Source organism: Garra rufa, chromosome 3 (assembly GCF_049309525.1).
Source record: "Garra rufa chromosome 3, GarRuf1.0, whole genome shotgun sequence".
Lineage (NCBI taxonomy): Eukaryota > Metazoa > Chordata > Actinopteri > Cypriniformes > Cyprinidae > Garra > Garra rufa.
Window position 1 is genome coordinate 62,230,062 of NC_133363.1, and position 20,167 is coordinate 62,250,228.

At 35.2% G+C, this 20,167-nt stretch overlaps 1 protein-coding gene across 1 annotated transcript in view; it reads right to left on the bottom strand.

Moving 5' to 3' along the window:
• Positions 1-3,280: 3,280 nt before the first annotated feature.
• Positions 3,281-20,167, bottom strand: part of LOC141331699 (basement membrane-specific heparan sulfate proteoglycan core protein-like) — a 45,744-nt gene continuing 28,857 nt past the window's right edge. The window contains exons 10-20 of the mRNA XM_073836732.1: positions 14,971-14,978; positions 8,544-8,803; positions 7,305-7,598; positions 6,740-7,015; positions 6,116-6,388; positions 5,730-6,014; positions 5,361-5,639; positions 4,819-5,079; positions 4,252-4,497; positions 3,701-3,805; positions 3,281-3,321 (exon numbers count right to left, since the gene is read on the bottom strand). Coding sequence (XP_073692833.1) covers positions 3,281-3,321; positions 3,701-3,805; positions 4,252-4,497; positions 4,819-5,079; positions 5,361-5,639; positions 5,730-6,014; positions 6,116-6,388; positions 6,740-7,015; positions 7,305-7,598; positions 8,544-8,803; positions 14,971-14,978 — 2,328 coding nt within the window. The remainder of the gene's footprint in view (positions 3,322-3,700; positions 3,806-4,251; positions 4,498-4,818; positions 5,080-5,360; positions 5,640-5,729; positions 6,015-6,115; positions 6,389-6,739; positions 7,016-7,304; positions 7,599-8,543; positions 8,804-14,970; positions 14,979-20,167) is intronic.

Here is a 20,167-nt window from a genome sequence, read left to right on the forward strand (position 1 = left end):
ATTTAGAGTAACAAAACTACAGCAGGAACAAGTATGGTTAATAGATCAATGGATTTTAGAGTTCAAGATAAAACTTAAAAGATGGTATTAAACTTTATAAAATATTTAATATTCCTATCTATTCACATTGACTGCATTATTTAATTATTATACCATAATTATTTAATGTATTTGTAGTGAAATATATATTAGTATTTAAATAATTTACCCTTATAGGCTGTTTGTGTGTGAGCTTAATGATTTTCTGCACTTCCTATACTATATACTTAAGGACGGTAAAAGTACTAAAATTTATTATACTAGTAATTTTATAATAAATCGAAAAGCAAGACGTCTTGAAAAATGTAGGGAGTTTAAAAGGCAGCTGCATAATAAATAATCCTGTGCTGCCATCTTTTGGTTATATTGGGTAGTTCCATATTATGCTCAGTGCATAAGGTCAGTTGTCTTCTTTCAGTTTCATATTTCCTGCACTCTAATATGACGTGTTCCACTGTTTCTTCATGCCGGCAATATTCACATTTCCCTGTGTCATGTTCACCTATTTTCAGTAATGTTTCATTTAATCCCGTGTGTCCAAACCGAAGCCTTGATATTATTGTCTCTTCTCGCCTATTCCTCTCTGTACACCTTATTTCTCCCACTCTCCTTTGAATCTTATGAAACCATCGTCCTTTCCTACTTTCTTCCCATTGTTGTTGCCATTGTTTCTTTAATTTATTTTTAATAATAATTTTTGTCCTAATAATAACTGTAAAATCAATTTGATTATTTTTAGTAACTTCCTTTGCTATTTTATCTGCTATTTCATGTCCCTTAACTTCATAATGTATTCAACGTCATTACTTTGCCACCAATGAGATGAGCTGTGGGAGTTACGTTATCTCGACATTATTAATTTACCTACAACCAATGAGAAGGCATGTGGGCGGGGCGACACGTGCAGCCCCGCCCCAGAATCAGCCCCGCCTCGATCTGCAGGCTGCAGACAGGGGCTTCTCGATGTAACGGGTGACGTTTAGTAGACACGCCCATGATTGTGGTTTCACCTAGGTCCTTTAGCGAAGTGTAGAGACAGGGCCACGCGTCATAATATCAAGGCTACGCCCACCTGGAAGTTGCCTCTTGTCATTTCTGATTTGTAACAAAAAAGAAAGAAAAAAAAAAAAAAAAACAGAACAATGTCTAAAAGCTGCTATGTGACAAGATGTTCAGTAAACAAGCTGTCAACCTAAAAAACGAGGGTTTAAGAAAACAAAAGTAGAGGGCAACGTTATTACTCTGAGAACTGCGCCCGCTGGAGGGACATTTAACAGCGACAGTAAATATTCATTATTAAACCATATCAAAGGTTTATTTTACCACCCTGAAAGGAGGAGATATATTGAGAAACTACATTTTATTGGTCTGTGTCTGTGTACTCTTTTCCTTAACTTCCTTTTGTTGGAAAATGATCCAACTGAAATATGGCCCAACGTGAAATACCCAGACATCTCCAACTATTTGTGTCTTTAAACTCTCGTTTTTTTTTTTTTTGTGTCGACAGCTTATAAAAACGTAGTTAAGTGTTTTTAGCTTGTTTACTGTACACCTTGTCTCATAGCAGCTTTTAGACATTGTTCTGTTTTTGTTGTAAGTCAGAAATGACAAGGAAAAGTCAATGGAGAGTGTTGGAGTGTCGTATATTCTAATTAAAAGTTGAGATAAAACGGAGAAATCAACGCCGTGGTTATTATTATGATCATGCAATTATAGCAAACAAAAAATGCGGGGAAATAAAAGAAAGGAACGGAAACTGATGATGTTGATGGTTGTCAAGCATGAGGTGATGGGAGGGATTTACACTTTAAAGTCCCTGATTGGTTTAATTGTGTCCAATGAAATCCTTCAGTGGGTTGGTCAATGGAGATACAGCAATCACAGTCGCTGTTTTCTCTTTTAAAATTAGCATAGAGCAGTCCATAAAAGCCCAGACATTTATATTTAAAAAAAAAGAAAAAAAAAATGTTTTCAACTTTTAAAAGATGTAAGTAAATCGTCATGCCTGAACCAGTAAAGTCTGCGCCTATAAACGTTCACAGAAGGCCATCACCAAAGGCTGTGACCAAATACACCAGCTCAAAGTAAAGCTTCATCTGATCAGCAAACCCAAAGGCTCTTTTAAGTGCCACATATTATCTTTAAAAGAGCGTGCTACAAAGTCTTTACACTTTATTTAATAAATTTATTTAGTTCAAATAATTATCATTCACTTTTACTTAGCGTTGATTACTTCTGAATACTATATTGTCTACCGTCCCTAAACACACAATGAACAAACTAATCAAGGTCTTCAGAAGTACCAGAGTTTTTTTTTTTTTTCTCTATTTCTCTTCTCAGGGTTGGATTTAAACTTTTGATTTATTGATTATCCCTTATCCCATTGATTATCCCTTTCTGGACAATACAGCTTTTATTTTATTTAGGATATTTAATTAAACATAAATGAAAAAGTAAAAAAAAAAAAAAAAAAAAAAAAAAAAAAAATATATATATATAGTAACTAATAGTTAAATAAACTAACTAATAGTTTTAGAATTATACTAAAACAACTTTTACTTGCTGAACAGGTATAAACTCAGACAACAGAAGTCTAAACAAAGCCATTTAATAATAATATAAAAAAACACCATAAACAAAATACACATTTGACATCATTAATGTAATGCCATTATTAGTTGTTCACTGTATTTAAAACATAACATTAGTTTAGTCTTGTTAATAGAGGTCTGTTCATTAAAGTGTTATAATGAACCTGTTCCTCACATTCAATACAATTTTAATGTATCCAGTATTACGTATTGACATTTATTGATATAACTTTTATTGACAGTCAGGTTAAAACTGAGCAAAAACATCTTTGTGCTGATGTTTCATCAGTTTGAACATTTCTCATGAATGGGCCGGTATAAGGAGTTATAAACTGCTGTAAATTGTATTTATTTCATTTAAGAGTTGTATTTGTCCAGTGTCTTTAAAAGCCAACTTTCAGTGGCTTACAGTGAATTTGACTGACAAACTAAGAAACTCTTTTTGGAGTAGATGATGAGCCAGGAAGAGTTTCTGTATCGAGTTTGCTTGTTATCCATGTGTCGGTTTGGTTTCTCCCACAATCTAATATACAGCACAAGTGAATGAGAGTGTGTTAGTCTGGACTGTCTATGACCAGCCTGAGACTCCAGCATCCTGTGACCCTAAATCCAGTTTGGAGAATGAATGAAATATCAGCTTCCCATGAAGTTTATTCCTCTGTTATGTGGCTTTGTTCTTCGGTAGATGTAACTGTGAAACACACACAGACACACAAACCATTTATTTTCACTAATCATTCGGACACTTTCTGTTTAGCTTCCACTCCAATTATTGCTTATGAACCATCTGTTGTAAACAGGGGCGTCGTAGTTGGGGGAAAAGGGGGACTAAATTACCAGGGCCCCAAGTGTGGGGAGGGCCCCCGAGGATCAACCTCCCCCCCGGAACGTAGTACAGCGGGGGCCCCTTAGCTGAGTCAGTGCACAGGGCCCAGAACGACGCAGCGACGCCCCTGGTTGTAAATATTGATCTATAATATATAAAAAGACTAAAATAATTTCTGTCAGTGAATGTAAATGGTTTGTAGGTAAAAACACTCAGAGAGAGACAGATCAGATATAAGGTGTACCTCTGTAGCATTTGAACAGCAGCACGACTGTAGACAGCAGATACGGACAAGCTGCCAGAAGAAAACTGAGGATGTTGAAGACTGAAATCTGACCTGAACATGACACTGAAAAACAGAAACACAATCACATTATTGAGCAACATTACAGAGATCCTAAAGGCTTTCAAAAAGTTTCAAAAGCACTGAAATATATAATCACATCTGTAATGCCCCCTTCGCTCTGAATTAATGGAATAGTTTACCCCACAAAAACTAAACTAAAATAAACAATAGAATGAAATAAAATAGGTTTTTTGTTCATTTGTTTTCCAAAGAAGAAAATACAGGATTGGTGAACAATGAGAGAGTAAATGTGATTCTAATCCTGTAGTTAATGTCCTCTTCATTAGGGTGTTGGTTCTGAGGTGTTGATGATTTCACTGTATTTCACTATATGTGATTTGTTAGTTATACTTTTGTTAATGTGAGTTATGTGAAATAATAAACTCAGCTGTCAATAACTGATTGCTCATGAATGAAAACAAATCAGACTGAACTCCACTGACTCTCACCTCTGACTGAGATCCAGCTGTGGAGTGACTGTCCTCTCTCTGTTTTACAGTAGTAAAAACCCTCATGTGACTTTGAGACTGTAGTGATGCTCATTTCTCCTGTCGTCTGATTCTGGACGAGTGATCCGTCTTTATAGAAATCAGCTCTGAGGATGGAGGAGTTTGTAGATCGATGTAAACAGTGTAGAGTCAGAGTATCTCCCTCAATCACAGGATCAACAGAACTCACCAGAATCACATCACCATCTACAACACAAGATACACATGACTGTAGGAAGACATGTTTTACATATCATACATAATTAACCAGAAACTAACATGTAAATAATGTAGATTTCTAATAATATTGATTGTATACCTTGATATTCAGTATTCAGAATAAGTGTAAAATACCCTTCCAGAATCACAAGACAATCCACAACTGTTCAGAATTACAGCAGCTCATGTTTTTTTTCTTTCTTTCTGGTACTTAAACACATAACTTAATTCTTAAATGGTCACATTATTTTTGGTCAAAAACTGATTATTTATTATATTTCATGTAGTTTCAAGTGTAATTTGACTCACCATGTACAGTGATGTTGAGAGGGTGACGTTTGTCTCCAGATTCAGACTGACACCAGTAAACTCCAGTGTCAGATGTGCTGAGAGAGACGATTCGACATGTAGATCCTGTTTGTTTTGAACAATCTTCTGTGTTTCTGTCTGTGTATCTTCTCACTGTCCATCCAGAGTTACTCTGATCCTCACAGCTCAGAGAGAGAGACTCAGATGAGAAGTGTTGACTTCTGTTGGGACTCACCACCAGAGGTACTTGGGACAATTTACCTGAAAAGAGAAAAATCTCACTCAAAATTGACAGCACACACGTTTATGTAAAAAAAAAAATCACCTGTATTTAAGTACAATTAAGTTAAAATGTAGCACTGAAGTTTGAAAAAAGAAAGGCCTTGTTGTGCATATGAGTGTGTATTCTATAGTGCTTCTTATCTGAGTATTGGAGGAAGGTTTTTGACGTTTGCATTGGATTCAGATGGTTTTGTTCCCTTATACTAGAGTGCAACTAAACACAAATGAATACAAGCATTAATACTGTCCCACAGGCTCACCAGTGATCCACAGTGGCTGTGTGTTACTGTATTTTGTGTAATAGGCCGGTGGTCCTCTCTCTGCTCTGCACGTATAAACTCCTGTGTGCTGTAGAGCAGCAGGACTGAGAGTGTAAGAGCCTCCAGCTCCTCTGCTGCTGTCTGACAGATGATCATCATCTCTGAACCAGCTGAACGTCCAGCCTGTAGAGGAGCCTGTAACCTCACAGATCAGAGTCACTGAGTCTCCTTCAGTCAGCCACGGCTGTGGAGACACTCGCACTGCTGCCTGAGCTTCAGCTGAACAAAACATGAGGAGTTATAGAGCCACAGAGAAACTGAGAGAGAAGCTGTTCACACTGATAATAATGAACAAACACACAAACTCACCTGATACAGTCAGTGTAACAGCATCACTGCGCTGAGAGCTTTGTCTCCCCATCTGTCCTGTACAGGTGTATTTACCGCGGTGAAAGTGATCAACACTGCTGATGTTCAACTCTTGTGTTGAGATTCGACTGACAGAGTTTTTATATTGGTAGTTTGTTCCCTCTGTTTCCCATCTGTATGTCCACTCAGTGTCTTCTCCCCACTTTATATCACATCTGAGAGTGACTGTTTCTCCTCTGAACACTCGTTCATCAGGCCGTACCGTCACCACAGCTTTAGGACTCACTGTACAAACACAGATAATTGCATTTATTTTAGATTTCAAGTTTTAGACGTTTTGTATTGTCTGTGATCTGTGTGTTGTGTCACATACTATGATCTCTCACCTGTAACATTTACCCACAGTGCATCACTGTATTGTGTGTAGTAGACTGGTTTTCCTCTTCCAGCTCTACACCAGTACTGGCCTCCATCAGACACTGAATCAATCTTCACTCTGTAGGAGTTTGTTTCTGTCTTTGTCTCAGAGTTCAGTGTGTGTTTGTACCAGTAAAAGTCCCATCCAGTGGACAGATCCATGCGACAGGTCAAAGTCACTGTGCTTCCTGTCAGTGCAGCTCCTGCAAGATCTGATCTGAATTCAGGCTTTGGCTTTAGATCTGCAGGAGAACAAGAACATTACAAATCATTTGTCTGCTTCATAATAATTCCTGATTATCAAGCCTCATTTGTGTTAAAAGGAAAAATGTTTGTCTAGAAACAGAAGCACTGTAACGGTTTGCTCGATTAGGTTCAACTGCAAGTTGTTTGAGCACAATATACATGAAATACAGAAATAGTGAATTTGCTACTGAGTTTTTATACAGTTCTGCATCTAAGCAGAATAATGACTAAAGGTGAATTGCTTCAACCCTCTTATAACAACAACTTTGGCTGATAGAAGAGTATAAGTAAAGAGTTGAGCCACAAATTTAAACAAGTATTAAACAGATGTGAATATGATGAGTCACCTGATACAGTCAGTGTAACAGCAGCACTGATGTCTGATGTCTGTGAGTCTGATCTCTCTCCTCTACAGCGGTATTCACCACTATCAGACACATAATCAGCTCTGAAACTGAACTCTGCTGTTGTTGTTCTGTATGGATAGCGAGTGTTTCCATCTTTAAACCAGCTGTATGTCCACTGAATGTTTCCTCCTCCCTGTATGTCACATTTGAGAGTGACTGTCTCTCCTCTGAACACTCGCTGATCTGGATTCACCTTCACTACAGGTTTGGGTCTCTCTGTATCAGTACACATATATGCAGACATTCATTAAAAAAGCATCACTGTATCATGATCACTTTTGTTTATAGTATAATACGTATTTGCAACAAAACTAGAAATATAAACAGAGTTTAGTTAAAACCCAAACATACACATGTGAACAAGCTAATCAATGTCTTCAAGATCACTAGAAAGCTAAAGGAAGGTGTGTTTGATTAGGGTTGGAGCTAAACTCTGCAGGACAGTGGCCTTCTAGGACTGAAGTTGTCCAGCCCTGGTTTAGGAGGACAATGGTGTTCAACTCACCCGTCACCATGAAAGAAACACTACTTGATTGTGATGAGTTTGGTCTTTTATCTCTTTGTCCTCTACACCAGTACTGACCCGCATCAGATGTAATTACTCGTTTGATAATGACAGTGTCTCCATTTACAGTGTAACGATCAGAAGTCTGTAACATTACACTGTTGTATCTGCTGCCTTTGTACCACTCATATCTCCAGTCTCTGTGATCAGACTCAATCACACACTTCAGATTGACTGTCTCTCCAGTGAACACAGGACTGTCTGGTGTCACAGTCAGTGTAGATGTGGGTAAATCTGTGAAGAAAGACAAACACGTAGTGAGGCAAATAGCTTTTTAAATTAAAATGAAATTGCCCTGACAATAGTTTTCTGATCTCAGTGTTTTTTTGAGAAGGCTCTGGCTCCGTCATATATATATATATAGAATGCTAGTTTAACATAGGCTAGACTAGGTTCTCTGCCAAAACAGAACACAAGAAAAAGTCTTAAAGGTGTCAATGGTGGAAGATTAAGGGAGCATTGAGGAGGTGTCAGAGAAAGAAAAGAAGCAGAACACCTGCACATCCCTGTTGAAAAAAAACAAAAAAAAACAGCATATGCTGGTTAGGTATGTTTTGATGCTGGGATGATAGTTTTAGCTGCGATATGTATGTGAAAAGCACTATAAGAAAGACAGCGTAGCACACAGTATCAGTCACAAAAATATAAAATTAAAATTAAAATATGAAATGAAATAAAAATAATGATGAAGAGCTGATTAACAATTAAATAAATAGCATTAAAGGCATAATTCACTCAAAAATTAAAATTGTGTCATTAATTACTCTCCCTCATGCCATTCCAAACCAGTTAGACCTTCGTTCATCTTCGGGACAAAAATTAAGATATTTTTGGTGAAATCCGATAGCTTTCTCACAGTGGTTCAACCATAATTGTATGAAGCTAGGAGTAGCCTTTTTTATGTGCAAAAAAAACCTAAAATGTGTTCAACAATTCTTGTCTGATGTCACTTGGACTATTTCGTTAATGTTCTTGGTACCTTTTTGGACCTTGTGGTAGGAACCTTTGCCGTCTGCATGTTTGATTTAATCAAAAATATCTCAATTTATGGGCTAAGAATGACATGAGGGCGAATAATTAATGCCATGAATTTTAATTATGGGTGAACTATACCTTTAATAACAAAATAGAATCAGTCCTGTTTTAAAAACAGATAAACAGATGTGAATATAAACTCACCTGATACAGTCAGTGTAACAGCATCACTGATGTCTGATCTCTGTGAGTCTGATCTCTCTCCTCTACAGTTGTATTGACCACTATCAGACACAGATGTGATGCTGTAGACTCTCCAAGTGATGTGTTTGATGACTGAACCATCTTTAAACCAGCTGTATGTCCACTGAATGTTTCCTCCTCCCTGTATGTCACATGTGAGAGTGACTGTCTCTCCTCTGAACACTCGCTGATCTGGACTCACCTTCACTACAGGTTTGGGTCTCTCTGTATTAATACACATATCAGTAGATATTGACTAAAACAGCATTACAGCAATCATGATCACTGTAATAAACTCAAAACCTCCTTAAGAGAAAAACACTACATTGAATTAAAGATCTGGTTTGCTTTTAGTTTGTATTAATTGCACCAAAAATATTTGTAAATATTAGCAAAAACTAAATAAAACTTCGATATTCATACACATTTCATTGTTTCTCATCGTGGAAGTCATCATAGTTGGGTCAAATCTGAGAGCAGTGAATGGGAGTGTACCACAAATATATTGTTTTGCATTCCCACATTTGGGGAAAAAAAAAAAAAAAAAATGAGAGAGGCTGATATCAGCAGTCATAAGAGAGAACAATGTCAAATTTACCATCCCTCCCATTGACACGGCATTAGAATTTAGCATTAATTAGCTTTTTGTAACGTGATGAAAAGGTGATCAAATAAAGTGTTATAAATTATATCATATCATCGATATAGTGTTAGATCATCACAGTCTTGTGAAAAGGGTCCATTGTTGTATAATTTGATATATTCACATTCCATATAGAAATATTCAGATGACTGGATGTGTGACAGTAGAATGAGTTTAGAAGGACAATGATAACTCACCCGTCAGAGAAAGAGAAACAGCTGAGCTTAAATGTGATGAGTTTGGTCTTTTATCTCTCTGTCCTCTACACCAGTATTGATCCTGATCAGACTCAGTAGCTCCTCTGATAGTGAGAGTGTCTCTGTTTACAGTGTAACGCTCAGACGTCTGTAACATTACACTGTCTGTGCCTTTATACCACTCATATCTCCACTCAGGTGTCCAGCCATATCTCTGGTCATTTGTCAGGCCATTTCTCCATCTCCAGTCACTGTGAGACTCAATCACACACATCAAATTGACTGTCTCTCCAGTGAATACAGGACTCTCTGGTGTCACAGTCAGTGTAGATGTGGGTAAATCTGTGAAGACATACTGTATTACTATTTTAACTTGTATTTCATAACAACTCCTCAATGAGGAACAGACTATCTGAAGACTTTATGAACTCATTTAACATCATTATCTGTAAGTCTCCTAATTCTCTCTGACTTCAGGACAAAACTCATCTGTATTGAACTCTCTCACTCCAGTCCATTTCTATTCTCATTATAGTCGTGAATATTACCGGTAACCATAGTGACAGTGACTAGTTAATAATAATTAGTTAATAATACTGTGCAACAATACACTCATGTCAAGATTTGCTTAGATAAATGAAACCAGTCTCACTACATGATACTCTCATGATACTTAAAATAAATCAAATAAAAAAATATTTTTTTAATTACATCTAAGACAAATGATGAAGAGTTAACAAACATTAGTGTTCATTAAAACAGTAAATTTGGTGTTACATCAGGAATGGACTTGAATAGGCTTTGGTTTTGTTCTTCTCTCTCATGCACAGAACAACAGAGACACCAGGATAAAACATTCATGATATGCTTATAAAAATATAGTTTAATATTTGAATCATATGCTTTCACTCTGACTACACACATAATGTTTTCTTTTATTTTTTTGTTTTTGTTCAATACTTTATTAAAACTGATTAATAATAAATCAATAAACATGGAAAAGCTCAAATGTGTGACCTTCTGGGTTCATTATATTTTATGCACCATTTTTGATGCTAAATTAGATATTCAAATGTTTGGTTAATTTTTAAACGATACACACAGTTGTTATTAGTGATACTGTCATGATTATGGTCTTGTGTTTCCCTGTCTTCTGTTTAAGGACTTTTATGCTGAAGTGTTCTCTCTTCTTTATTGTCTGGTCTTTTAAATTTGTTTCAGTTTCTGTATTTGGTTGATCTTGTTCATTGCTGGATTTACGAGGACAGTCAAAAAGACTTGCTGGGCATTTCTTAACTGAATAGTTTTTTTTCCTCTTTAATTTACATTTGTTTTATGTTATACTGAGGAACTTCAGGAGCTTATAGATTCAGTGTCACAATAGAATATTAATTGTTTGTAATAGAGTTTAGAAAGATGATGATATTCAACTCACCCTTTACAATGAGAGAAACAGTGTTTGATTTTGGTGAGACCGATTCTCCATATTGTCCTCTACATCCGTACTGACCCGCACCAGACTCAGCAGCTGCTCTGATAGTGAGAGTGTTTACATTTTCAGAATAACGATCAGACATCTGTGACACTGGAAGGTATGTGTTTTCTTTCTTCCACTCATATCTCCAGCCACTGTGATCAGACTCAGTCACACACTTCAGATTGACTGTCTCTCCAGTGAATACAGTATTGTCTGGTGTCACAGTCACTGTAGGTGCTGGTAAATCTGTGAACAGAAGAAAACAGAGCCTGAACTGAATGTCTGATTTGATGTAACTGATAGTGATACAATTCTGAGTAAAATTTTCTATGTTATGATAAAAGTTGTAATAAACTAATTGTATTGATTTTTTGTTTGTTTTGTCAATTGAACTGGATTTTGAAATGAAAAATGAAGTTATTAAAACATTATTGAACATTGTTCTGGCTGATAAGTGAGACTGTTTTCAGTGAGATGTTTCAATAAAGCATATATTTTAAAGAGCTGATGAGGTAATAATACTCTTCAGATAAAATGGAAAACTTATGTCTAACCTTATGTCTAGCTGTCTGTTATCAGCCTCTTACAACTAACACAGATGGACAACACAATTTATTTGGTGCACGAACCCTTAGACACACCATTAGTTTAGAGCAGGGGTTCTGAAACGTTTTGGGGCCCCTTTACAGGGGAGAAGCTGTATTTGAGCATGTCTATAATACTCTTAGATGTTGGAACTTACATTTATTTTTTACTCTCTAGATGTTTTAAAAGCAAGAGTAATTTGAAAAAAATACATTATACATTAACAACAATTCATTAAAAACATACAAATCATATAAAATGTTGTTATATAATATTTATTGATTTATTTCTCATTGGAGATCCCCAGGTTTAGAAAGTACACTTAGGATGTTTTCTTCTATAATATCAATCACTTTATCAGTGTTTTTACTCAACAGATGTACAGTTTAACTTTACAAATTATGATTATATTTTTAAGGGGGGGAAGAAAGAAGGAAAGGACGTGTGGCAGAGTATGTTGATTAATACATTGTTATTAATGTATATGTTTGATGCTTGAATTACTGTAATAAAAGGTGACAAGATTACTGCCATAAAATAAAATAAGCCACTAGATGGCTGCAATGATCACTCAACGGCTCGTTTAAATTTGTATTGAGAAATTAAAACATCATTATAAAAATAAAAATGACTCTTTCTCAAAGTTTAACTTTTTGTAAAAGTACTATTTTTGCATTTATGTAACAACATTTTGACAGATTATATCACAAAGAGGAATTATTTTGTCTTGACATAAGGGTTAATGACACAGTCAGCAATTACAGTATACATGTTCGCAGTGAACTGCATTAAGTTTTTTATTTTATTTTACTTTCCTCATAAACTGCAGAAATAGAAGCGTCAGCATGAGGACCTACAGACAGATGATGCTGCTTGAAGATGCGTGACAGCAAAATATAGACAAAATATCAGCAAAGAAACAAACGTGGGATCCTCATGTGATCCATGTAGACAAATAAACTACTACAATAAACACAATTTACATTTGTTTAATACATAAAATTACTGCAGTAATGCACAGTACCTTGAGTGAATCCAGTGTGGATGAAGGACATCAGCACTAACAACAGAAGAAACACAAATATGAAGTATTTACATTAATTGAACACAATGCACATCATTGAAATGTGTCTTGTGTTTCAACTGAAAGTGATTTTCTGTGTTTTAAATCTCATCCTTAAAAAACAGATGCCGGATATTCTCCATCATTTAACATCAACACATACAATGATGTCACAGGACTCTGAACTACTGATGGATTCACTGCTGCCCAGAGAAGCACTTTGGCACTATGAAGATATCCTCATCAACCAATGTGACTTAAGACAGTGAATTTATGTCTCTTTAAGTGTTTTTGCTTGTTTTGAGTTTTCTTTCTTTTCTTTTTTTTTTTTCTTTTTTCTTTTTTTTTTTTGAAGATGAAGATGTATGACAGCAAAATATACAACTGAAAAACTTCTTAAAGGTGCCATAGAATGGAAAACTGAATTTACCTTGGCATAGTTAAATAATAACAGTTCAGTACATGGACATGACATACTGTGAGTCTTAAACACCATCGTTTCCTACTTCTTATATAAATCAAGTGTTTGCAAAAGACGACTGAAAAAAGGGCAAATTCCAACACAACACCGACTGTTACGCAACAGTCCAGAGGTGTAATAGTTACGCCTCCAACATTTGCATCGCCCAATCATCAGTAACGTCAGTACATCAGTAAAAACACTGAAGGGACATGGTTAGCTTAACACTAGCGGTAGCCTGTACATAAGATTTCACTCACCACATAAACGGAGAGATGACTGCAGTGATGATGGCCAATGATATACAGATCCTGAGCATCACTAAAGCATCAACACTTGTGTGGTAAGTCCTTCTTATGTTATTCTAGTTCACTGTAGTATAACGTTACACAGAGCACATGCGATCACAGTAGTGAGAGAAAAAACTGTCGCGGATTCAAAATGGCAGATTCAACAATCCGCATATTAAAAGCTAGAGTTAAATAAATGAAGCGGCCGTAATTAAATATATATTTCCTCCATGTGTTTCCTTATAGCTGTGTGAGCAAGCCGCTCTGTAAGACAGCCAATCAGAGCAGAGCTCCTCATTATTATGCAGGAACCTTCCAAATAAGGCAATAACAGGGCATTTCATTCTAGGGTTGTAAATGGACCTGTAAAACAGTTTCTGCAGATTTTTTGCCCTGTCCTATGCCATATACCTTCTATGTAGATATCAGAGAACAATTTAAAATATTCTCTGAATGCATTCTATGGCACCTTTAAACTCAAATAGATACCTAGACAAATTTCTGTCTGGTTTGCGACCACAGCACAGAGACAGCACTCATGAAGAAATTATTTTTGCTTAAATTTCTGTTAAATAATTATATTTGCTTAAATTTTAATTCTGGCAAAATATCAGTTCTGGTACTAGATATCAGTGCTGTGTCAATCTGTCAATCATAACAAACTTCTAGAGAGACTGGAAAACTGGGTCAGGCTTTCTGTGGTGGTCCTCAGATGGTTGAGGTCATACTTAGAGAAGTGAGAGGTTATCATGTGAGTAAAGGAGACCATGAGTCTAAGTGGACATCTATGACATGTGAAGTCCCTCAAGACTCAATCTAGCACCACTCTTGTTCAGCTGTATCTGCTCCCACTGAGTCAAATAACGAGAAAGAACCACATTGCCAATCAAAGCTACGAAGATAATGCCCAGATTTATTTAGTTTTATCGCCTAATGACTACAGTCCCATTGACTCTCTCTGACAGTACATTAATCAAATCAACAGTTGGAGGTGCCAAAACTTTATTTGAGTAAACCAAGAGAAGACTAAAACTAACATAACGTTCTCAAAGTGAATGTGATTCTAGATGACAAACAACAAAAAATCAAGTCAAGAATCTTGGTGTGATTTTGGAGTAAGGCCTTAGTTTCAGTAATCATGTCAAAGAAATAACCAAATCAGCATACTATCATCTCAAAAACTCTGCAAGAATTGGATGTTTTGTTTCAAGACTTGGAGAAACGTGTTCATGTCTTTATCACCAGCAGGTGGATTATTAATGGTCTCCTCACTGGCCTTCCCAAACACACCATTAGACAGCTGCAGCTCATACAGAACACTGCTGCCAGGATTCTGACTAGAACCAGAAAATCTGAGCATATCACACCAGTCCTCAGGTGTTTATACTGGCTTGCAGTTACAAATAGGATTGGTTACTCGTTTATAAATCACTCAAGGACCTAGGACCTCAATACATTGCAGATATGCTCACTGAATATAGACCTAACAGACTCAGATCATTAGAATCAAGTCATTTAGAAATACCAAGGGTTCACTTAAAACAAGGGGAGTCTGCTTTTAGCTATTATGCTAACCACAGCTAGAATCAGCTGCCAGAAGAGATCAGATGTGTGAAAACAGTAGCTACATTTACATCTAGACTCAAATCACATCTGCTCAGCTGTCCATTTACTGAATGAGCTCTGTGCTACGTCTCACTGATTGCACTGTGTTATATGAATATACTCATTGATCCTGTTTTAATAAAAAAAAAAAATAATTGTAATGATTTTAAAATGTTAATAATTATTTTTATGTAAAGCACTTTGAATTACCCAGATCTGGCCATTTAAAATGCGCGCGGGAAGTAAAGTGGTCTCGCGTGACGCCGGTGTATTCCAAGGGAACACGGAAAATACAATGACATAGGAAAGACATGATCAGTAGGGGGCAGTCATGTAACGCACTGGACTGGAGCAGGCTGAAAACATTGCTGCAAACTAAAGGGTACGGTAACCTGGAGGGGACACCTTCGGTTCACTTATGTTTGTCTTGGCCACACAAATGAATTCGTAGGAACGTCATATTACTTTTTGTCATTGCCACGAGATATTAATTCCTGGGAATGTCATATGTCGTGGCCACAAGATTATTTTGTCGAGGTAACGACATCCTTATGTTTAATGCATAAACAAACCTGCGTAACCATAACCCAGGATTATCAGAGATAGGTTTGTTAATATTTTTTTATTTTGAGTTAAGAAATGATTATATTAATTGTTATAGAAATTAATGCAATATTAAGTTATATATTAACAATAGGCAATGCTGTATATGCGAATGTCTGTGCGCGATGTAGACAGCATTCAAAAGTTTATCAAGAATAAATATTACATATAAGTACTTCAAATTAAATAGCCCTGCAAGAAACATTTTATGCATCCTAAAGTCTTATCCATTAATTGATCCTCTTTTTTCTGTAATAAATTTATTATTCGTTTATATTCATTATGTCCCCCTTAATTTCGATCTCTTAACATTCCGAATCTAAATGATAAATGCTGACATGCCATTAAAGCTTTGATTATGCTATATGGCTGGGATTTTAAATATATATATATATATATATGGTCACACACGGGCATTAATACAATCATAAAGTCAAAACTTTATTGGCATAATTGTCGTTCACAATATTTGCTAAATATATGCCAAATAGCATATACAGAAAGTTATTTAGGTTAAGCGATTCACAATAAAGAAAAAAGTAGATAGCTCTAAATCACTTATTATTTATTATTATTATAGGTTATTATTATTTCAATACCTGGTTAGGGCTATTTATTTTTAACGCCTGACAATTATGCCAATAACGTTTTGACTTTTTGATTGTATTTATCCCCGTGTGTGACGATAAATGAGAATGTTTTCATTGACAAATGAAACTGCGTGATGATTCATTTCTCAGTAAAACAGTTTAGTATTTATATAGTCTAGTCTATTAATTAGACGAAACAAAATAAAATATGTTCAATTCAACCTTTAAACTACATTCCAGTAAAAATCAGTCATATCATATGTCAAGCATTTACAGAATCATTTACATGAACGTTAAAGAGAGCCAAATTAAGGGGTGGAAACGCACGGAAATAAAAATATATACAAAAATAACAGGCTAATAAAAATAATATTAGTAATACTAATACTAATGATAATGATAATAATATTAAGACAAATACGAAAAAAAGACTATTAGTTAATAGAAGGAATGTAGGCCTATTTTACTGTGTGACGATAAATTATTTCCAAATGAAACTACGTGAATGATTCACTCTTCAATTATTTGTCTATTAATTAGACTAAATAAAATACAATATATGTTAAATTTAAGCTTTAAACTGCATTCCAGTAAAAACCGCAGTCATAGAACCTTTACAGTATCATTTACGTTCAGAATGTAACGAGATCAAAATGAAGGAAAAAATAACGAACATAAACGAATAATACAAATATTACGGAAAAAAAGAAGGTCAGTCAATGGACAAGATTGTGAGATGCATGAAATGTTTCTTGCAGGGCTATTTAATTTGAAGTAGGCCTACATGTAATACATGTAAACACTTGTGAAAGCTGTCTACATTGCGCACAGACAGCATTAGTATATACAGCATCGCCTATATAATTATTTAATATTGTATTAATTTCTATAACATTTAATATAATAATTTCTTAACTCAAAATAAAATATCTCAAATAATTATGGGTTACTAATGTCACGCAGGTTTGTTTATTCATTAAACTCGTGGCCACGAGAAATGCATGTTGAGCAAAAATACATTTCACGAAAATAATATAAAATTACAAAACAAAGAAAACAAACGGAATGAGGGATAAGCTTTAAAGTTCACGTAAAAGCCAAATATTAAGCGGCATCCTTCATGTTTTCTTTATTCAGCAAATACTTTACAGTTTTGAATTATGTTCAGCTTCTGTTTTTATGACCATAAATGACAGTTTTTTTTTTAGTTTTTTTTTTTTTTTAGAAAAACGTCCGAACACCGGTCTCAAAAGTAGAAGCAAAACTCTTGTTTCCACCAGCGCAGCATTTTTTTTTATTCACCGTAATTGATGGATGTCTAAAACAAAAATAAGGAGAATCCTAAAACATATAAATATACATTTCTTAAAATAATAACATCTGAACTTCGTACACAACAATACGGCAACGACTTTACAACAGGACACATTATTTTATTTTAAAGTAGCTTGTACACCAATGGATTTCAGATGTCGGGATATTTCAGACCGCATCTCCACAGCATAATCACTCTAATATTAAACATACGGGTCAGGAGGCGGGTCGGGTACAATATTTTATTTTTTTATTCGGCGGTCCGAGTTGCGGGCGGGTTAGTTGAAAACGTCGGTCGGGTTCGGGTTGTTTATCCACTGACCCGCGCATCACTGGTGTCAGGGCCGTGGACAATAATGTTTTGAAAAAAGTGGAGCGAGTGAGGAAAGCTTTCCCCTTCTCCCTGGCATGCATTTGAATGCTGAATTCGAAATACAACTGAATGCAGTCGGAATCCGCCCCCAGCACCCCCAAAATAGTCTCCAAATGTTGATTACAACAAGGCAACAGACAGCATTCAACACCCCAACCCACCCCCACTCTGCCATTCATAAACATTTCGCTCTTTATACTGCATGCCGCTTAATGCTGATGCCTCATTAACGGCTACTTTTCAGAAAACTGAAAAAAAAAAAGAAAAAAAAAAAAACACTTCCCTTTGGTTTCCCAGAACAGACTTAAGCCTTCTAGGCTTAACGAACTTCTTCGAAATAGAATAACTACTTTTCCACTTAAAAAAAAAAGAAAAAGAAAAAGAAAAAAGGTGGGGAAAAATTGCATAACTCACTGGAGCACTTTTGATACTTAACAACTGTGTTCGTTGTCAGTCATATAAGCTTTATTGTTTTGAAAAGTGAGCCTTCTGTTTATTTGTCTAAATTATTTTCTATATTAGGATATAATACTAGGCTATAGCTAGTATTTACATGGACATTAGGCCAAATCTACATGGGTTTCTTCCCTTTCACTTCAATTAGTTTTTAAGAAAAAAAAAAAAAAACTGCATGGGCAGTGCGCCATCTTAATGTACATCATCAAAAATGTAAGAACAAATCTAAAGACAATAATAATAATAATAATAATAATAAAATTAATTATTAACACTCCTAAAAGTACAGTATAGTGCTCAGATACACTTAAGTTAGGTGACCTAACCCTAGTTGATACTTTATTTCAACTTTTCAATTATTTCATTAATTTACAAATAAACAAATGCCTTTCCGATATGATATAAGTGAAAAGGGAGACGATTTCGAAAATGATTTCACCAAAAGGCGGACGCGAACTCGGGTCTCCCGCGTCAAAAACGATATGCTATGTTATCACTTGCGCCACTGAAAATGTTGCACAAGAGCCTTTTGTAATATTTGTAAATATGGCCTATTTGCATTGTGTAAAAACATTAAATAAAAGGCGCCAGACTACAGAAAATGGCATATACTAAAGTATTTTTTTCTGTTTTTACATTTTTACATTTATTTTGCTTCCGACGCCCATGCTTGATGATGAAGTATAGTCTATAGGATATAACAAAGTGCTTTTCCAGTCCCGATTCGACGAGGTTTTATTCCGCATCCACCCGCTCCCGCTATATTAACTATATTATTTGCCCGCTGCCTGCTTAGAATAAATTTCTAAGCACCAAAATCGCAAAAACAAATCAAAATAATAATAATAATAATAATAATAAATTAATTAATTAATTAATTTTTAACTCTATAAAAACTGTAGTTTATATTTATCCTCTCCATTTCTATTTCTCTCTACTCAAATTAATTGTCAGTGTATCTAAAATTGTGTATCTTAGAAAAAGAAAAAGACGAACTACCTCTTAAACATGCATATCTTAATTTGATGTTGCTTTAAAACGCTGAAATATATAATGTATTTTATTCTGAAGGTGAAAGTTGTCGAGTTATTCAACTGCCCGCGGCGCCGTCAGGATCACTTTTTTTTTTTTTTTCACTTTTTCTAAGTGGATACAGCTTACAATACTCCTTCAAGAGTACGGGATTGCTCAAAACTATGCTATTTTACATATTTCTGTTATTTGTGTACAATCACAATGAAAAAACAGATGTGTATGCTATTTGTTAAAAAAAAAAATGGAAACGAGATGCTAGTTTAAGGGCGCATCACAGAAATTGCCTACAATTCTGCATATAGGCTTGCTACTTATTAATTTTATTTTATTTCGTTTTGTTAAATTATTATTCATTAAGAAAATTATATTTCGCATATGGGCATTTTTATTTATTTTACATACAGCTTTTTTGGGGTTTTCTCTGTGCATAAGCTGTTCGCGTGACGTTCTGATGTTTCTGCTGCTTTTTGCTTGTGTTCAATTAACCCCTCAAAACGAATTTAGCTGTTATTAATGTGACACAGCCACGTTTCAATTTAAATTTAAATGTAATTTAACACAATCTGGTCGTTAATAGGCTAATAACTAAACGCGTCGGTTGTCGTTTGAAAAAAAAAAAAACAGAAATTAACATTTCTATTTTCAATGCAGTCTAATAAAAGTTCATCAGGAAAAAAAAGAAAAGAAAATAATAATAAAACTGCTCCTGCTTATGAATAAATTTTTGCTTGATGATGGAGTATCTAAATAGTCTATACTCTATAGGATATAACAAAGTGATTTTCCAGTCCCGCTTCCACGAGGTTTTATTCCGCATCCACCCGCTCCCGCTATATTAACTATATTATTCGCCCGCTGCCCGCTTAGAATACATTTCTAAGCACCAAAATCGCA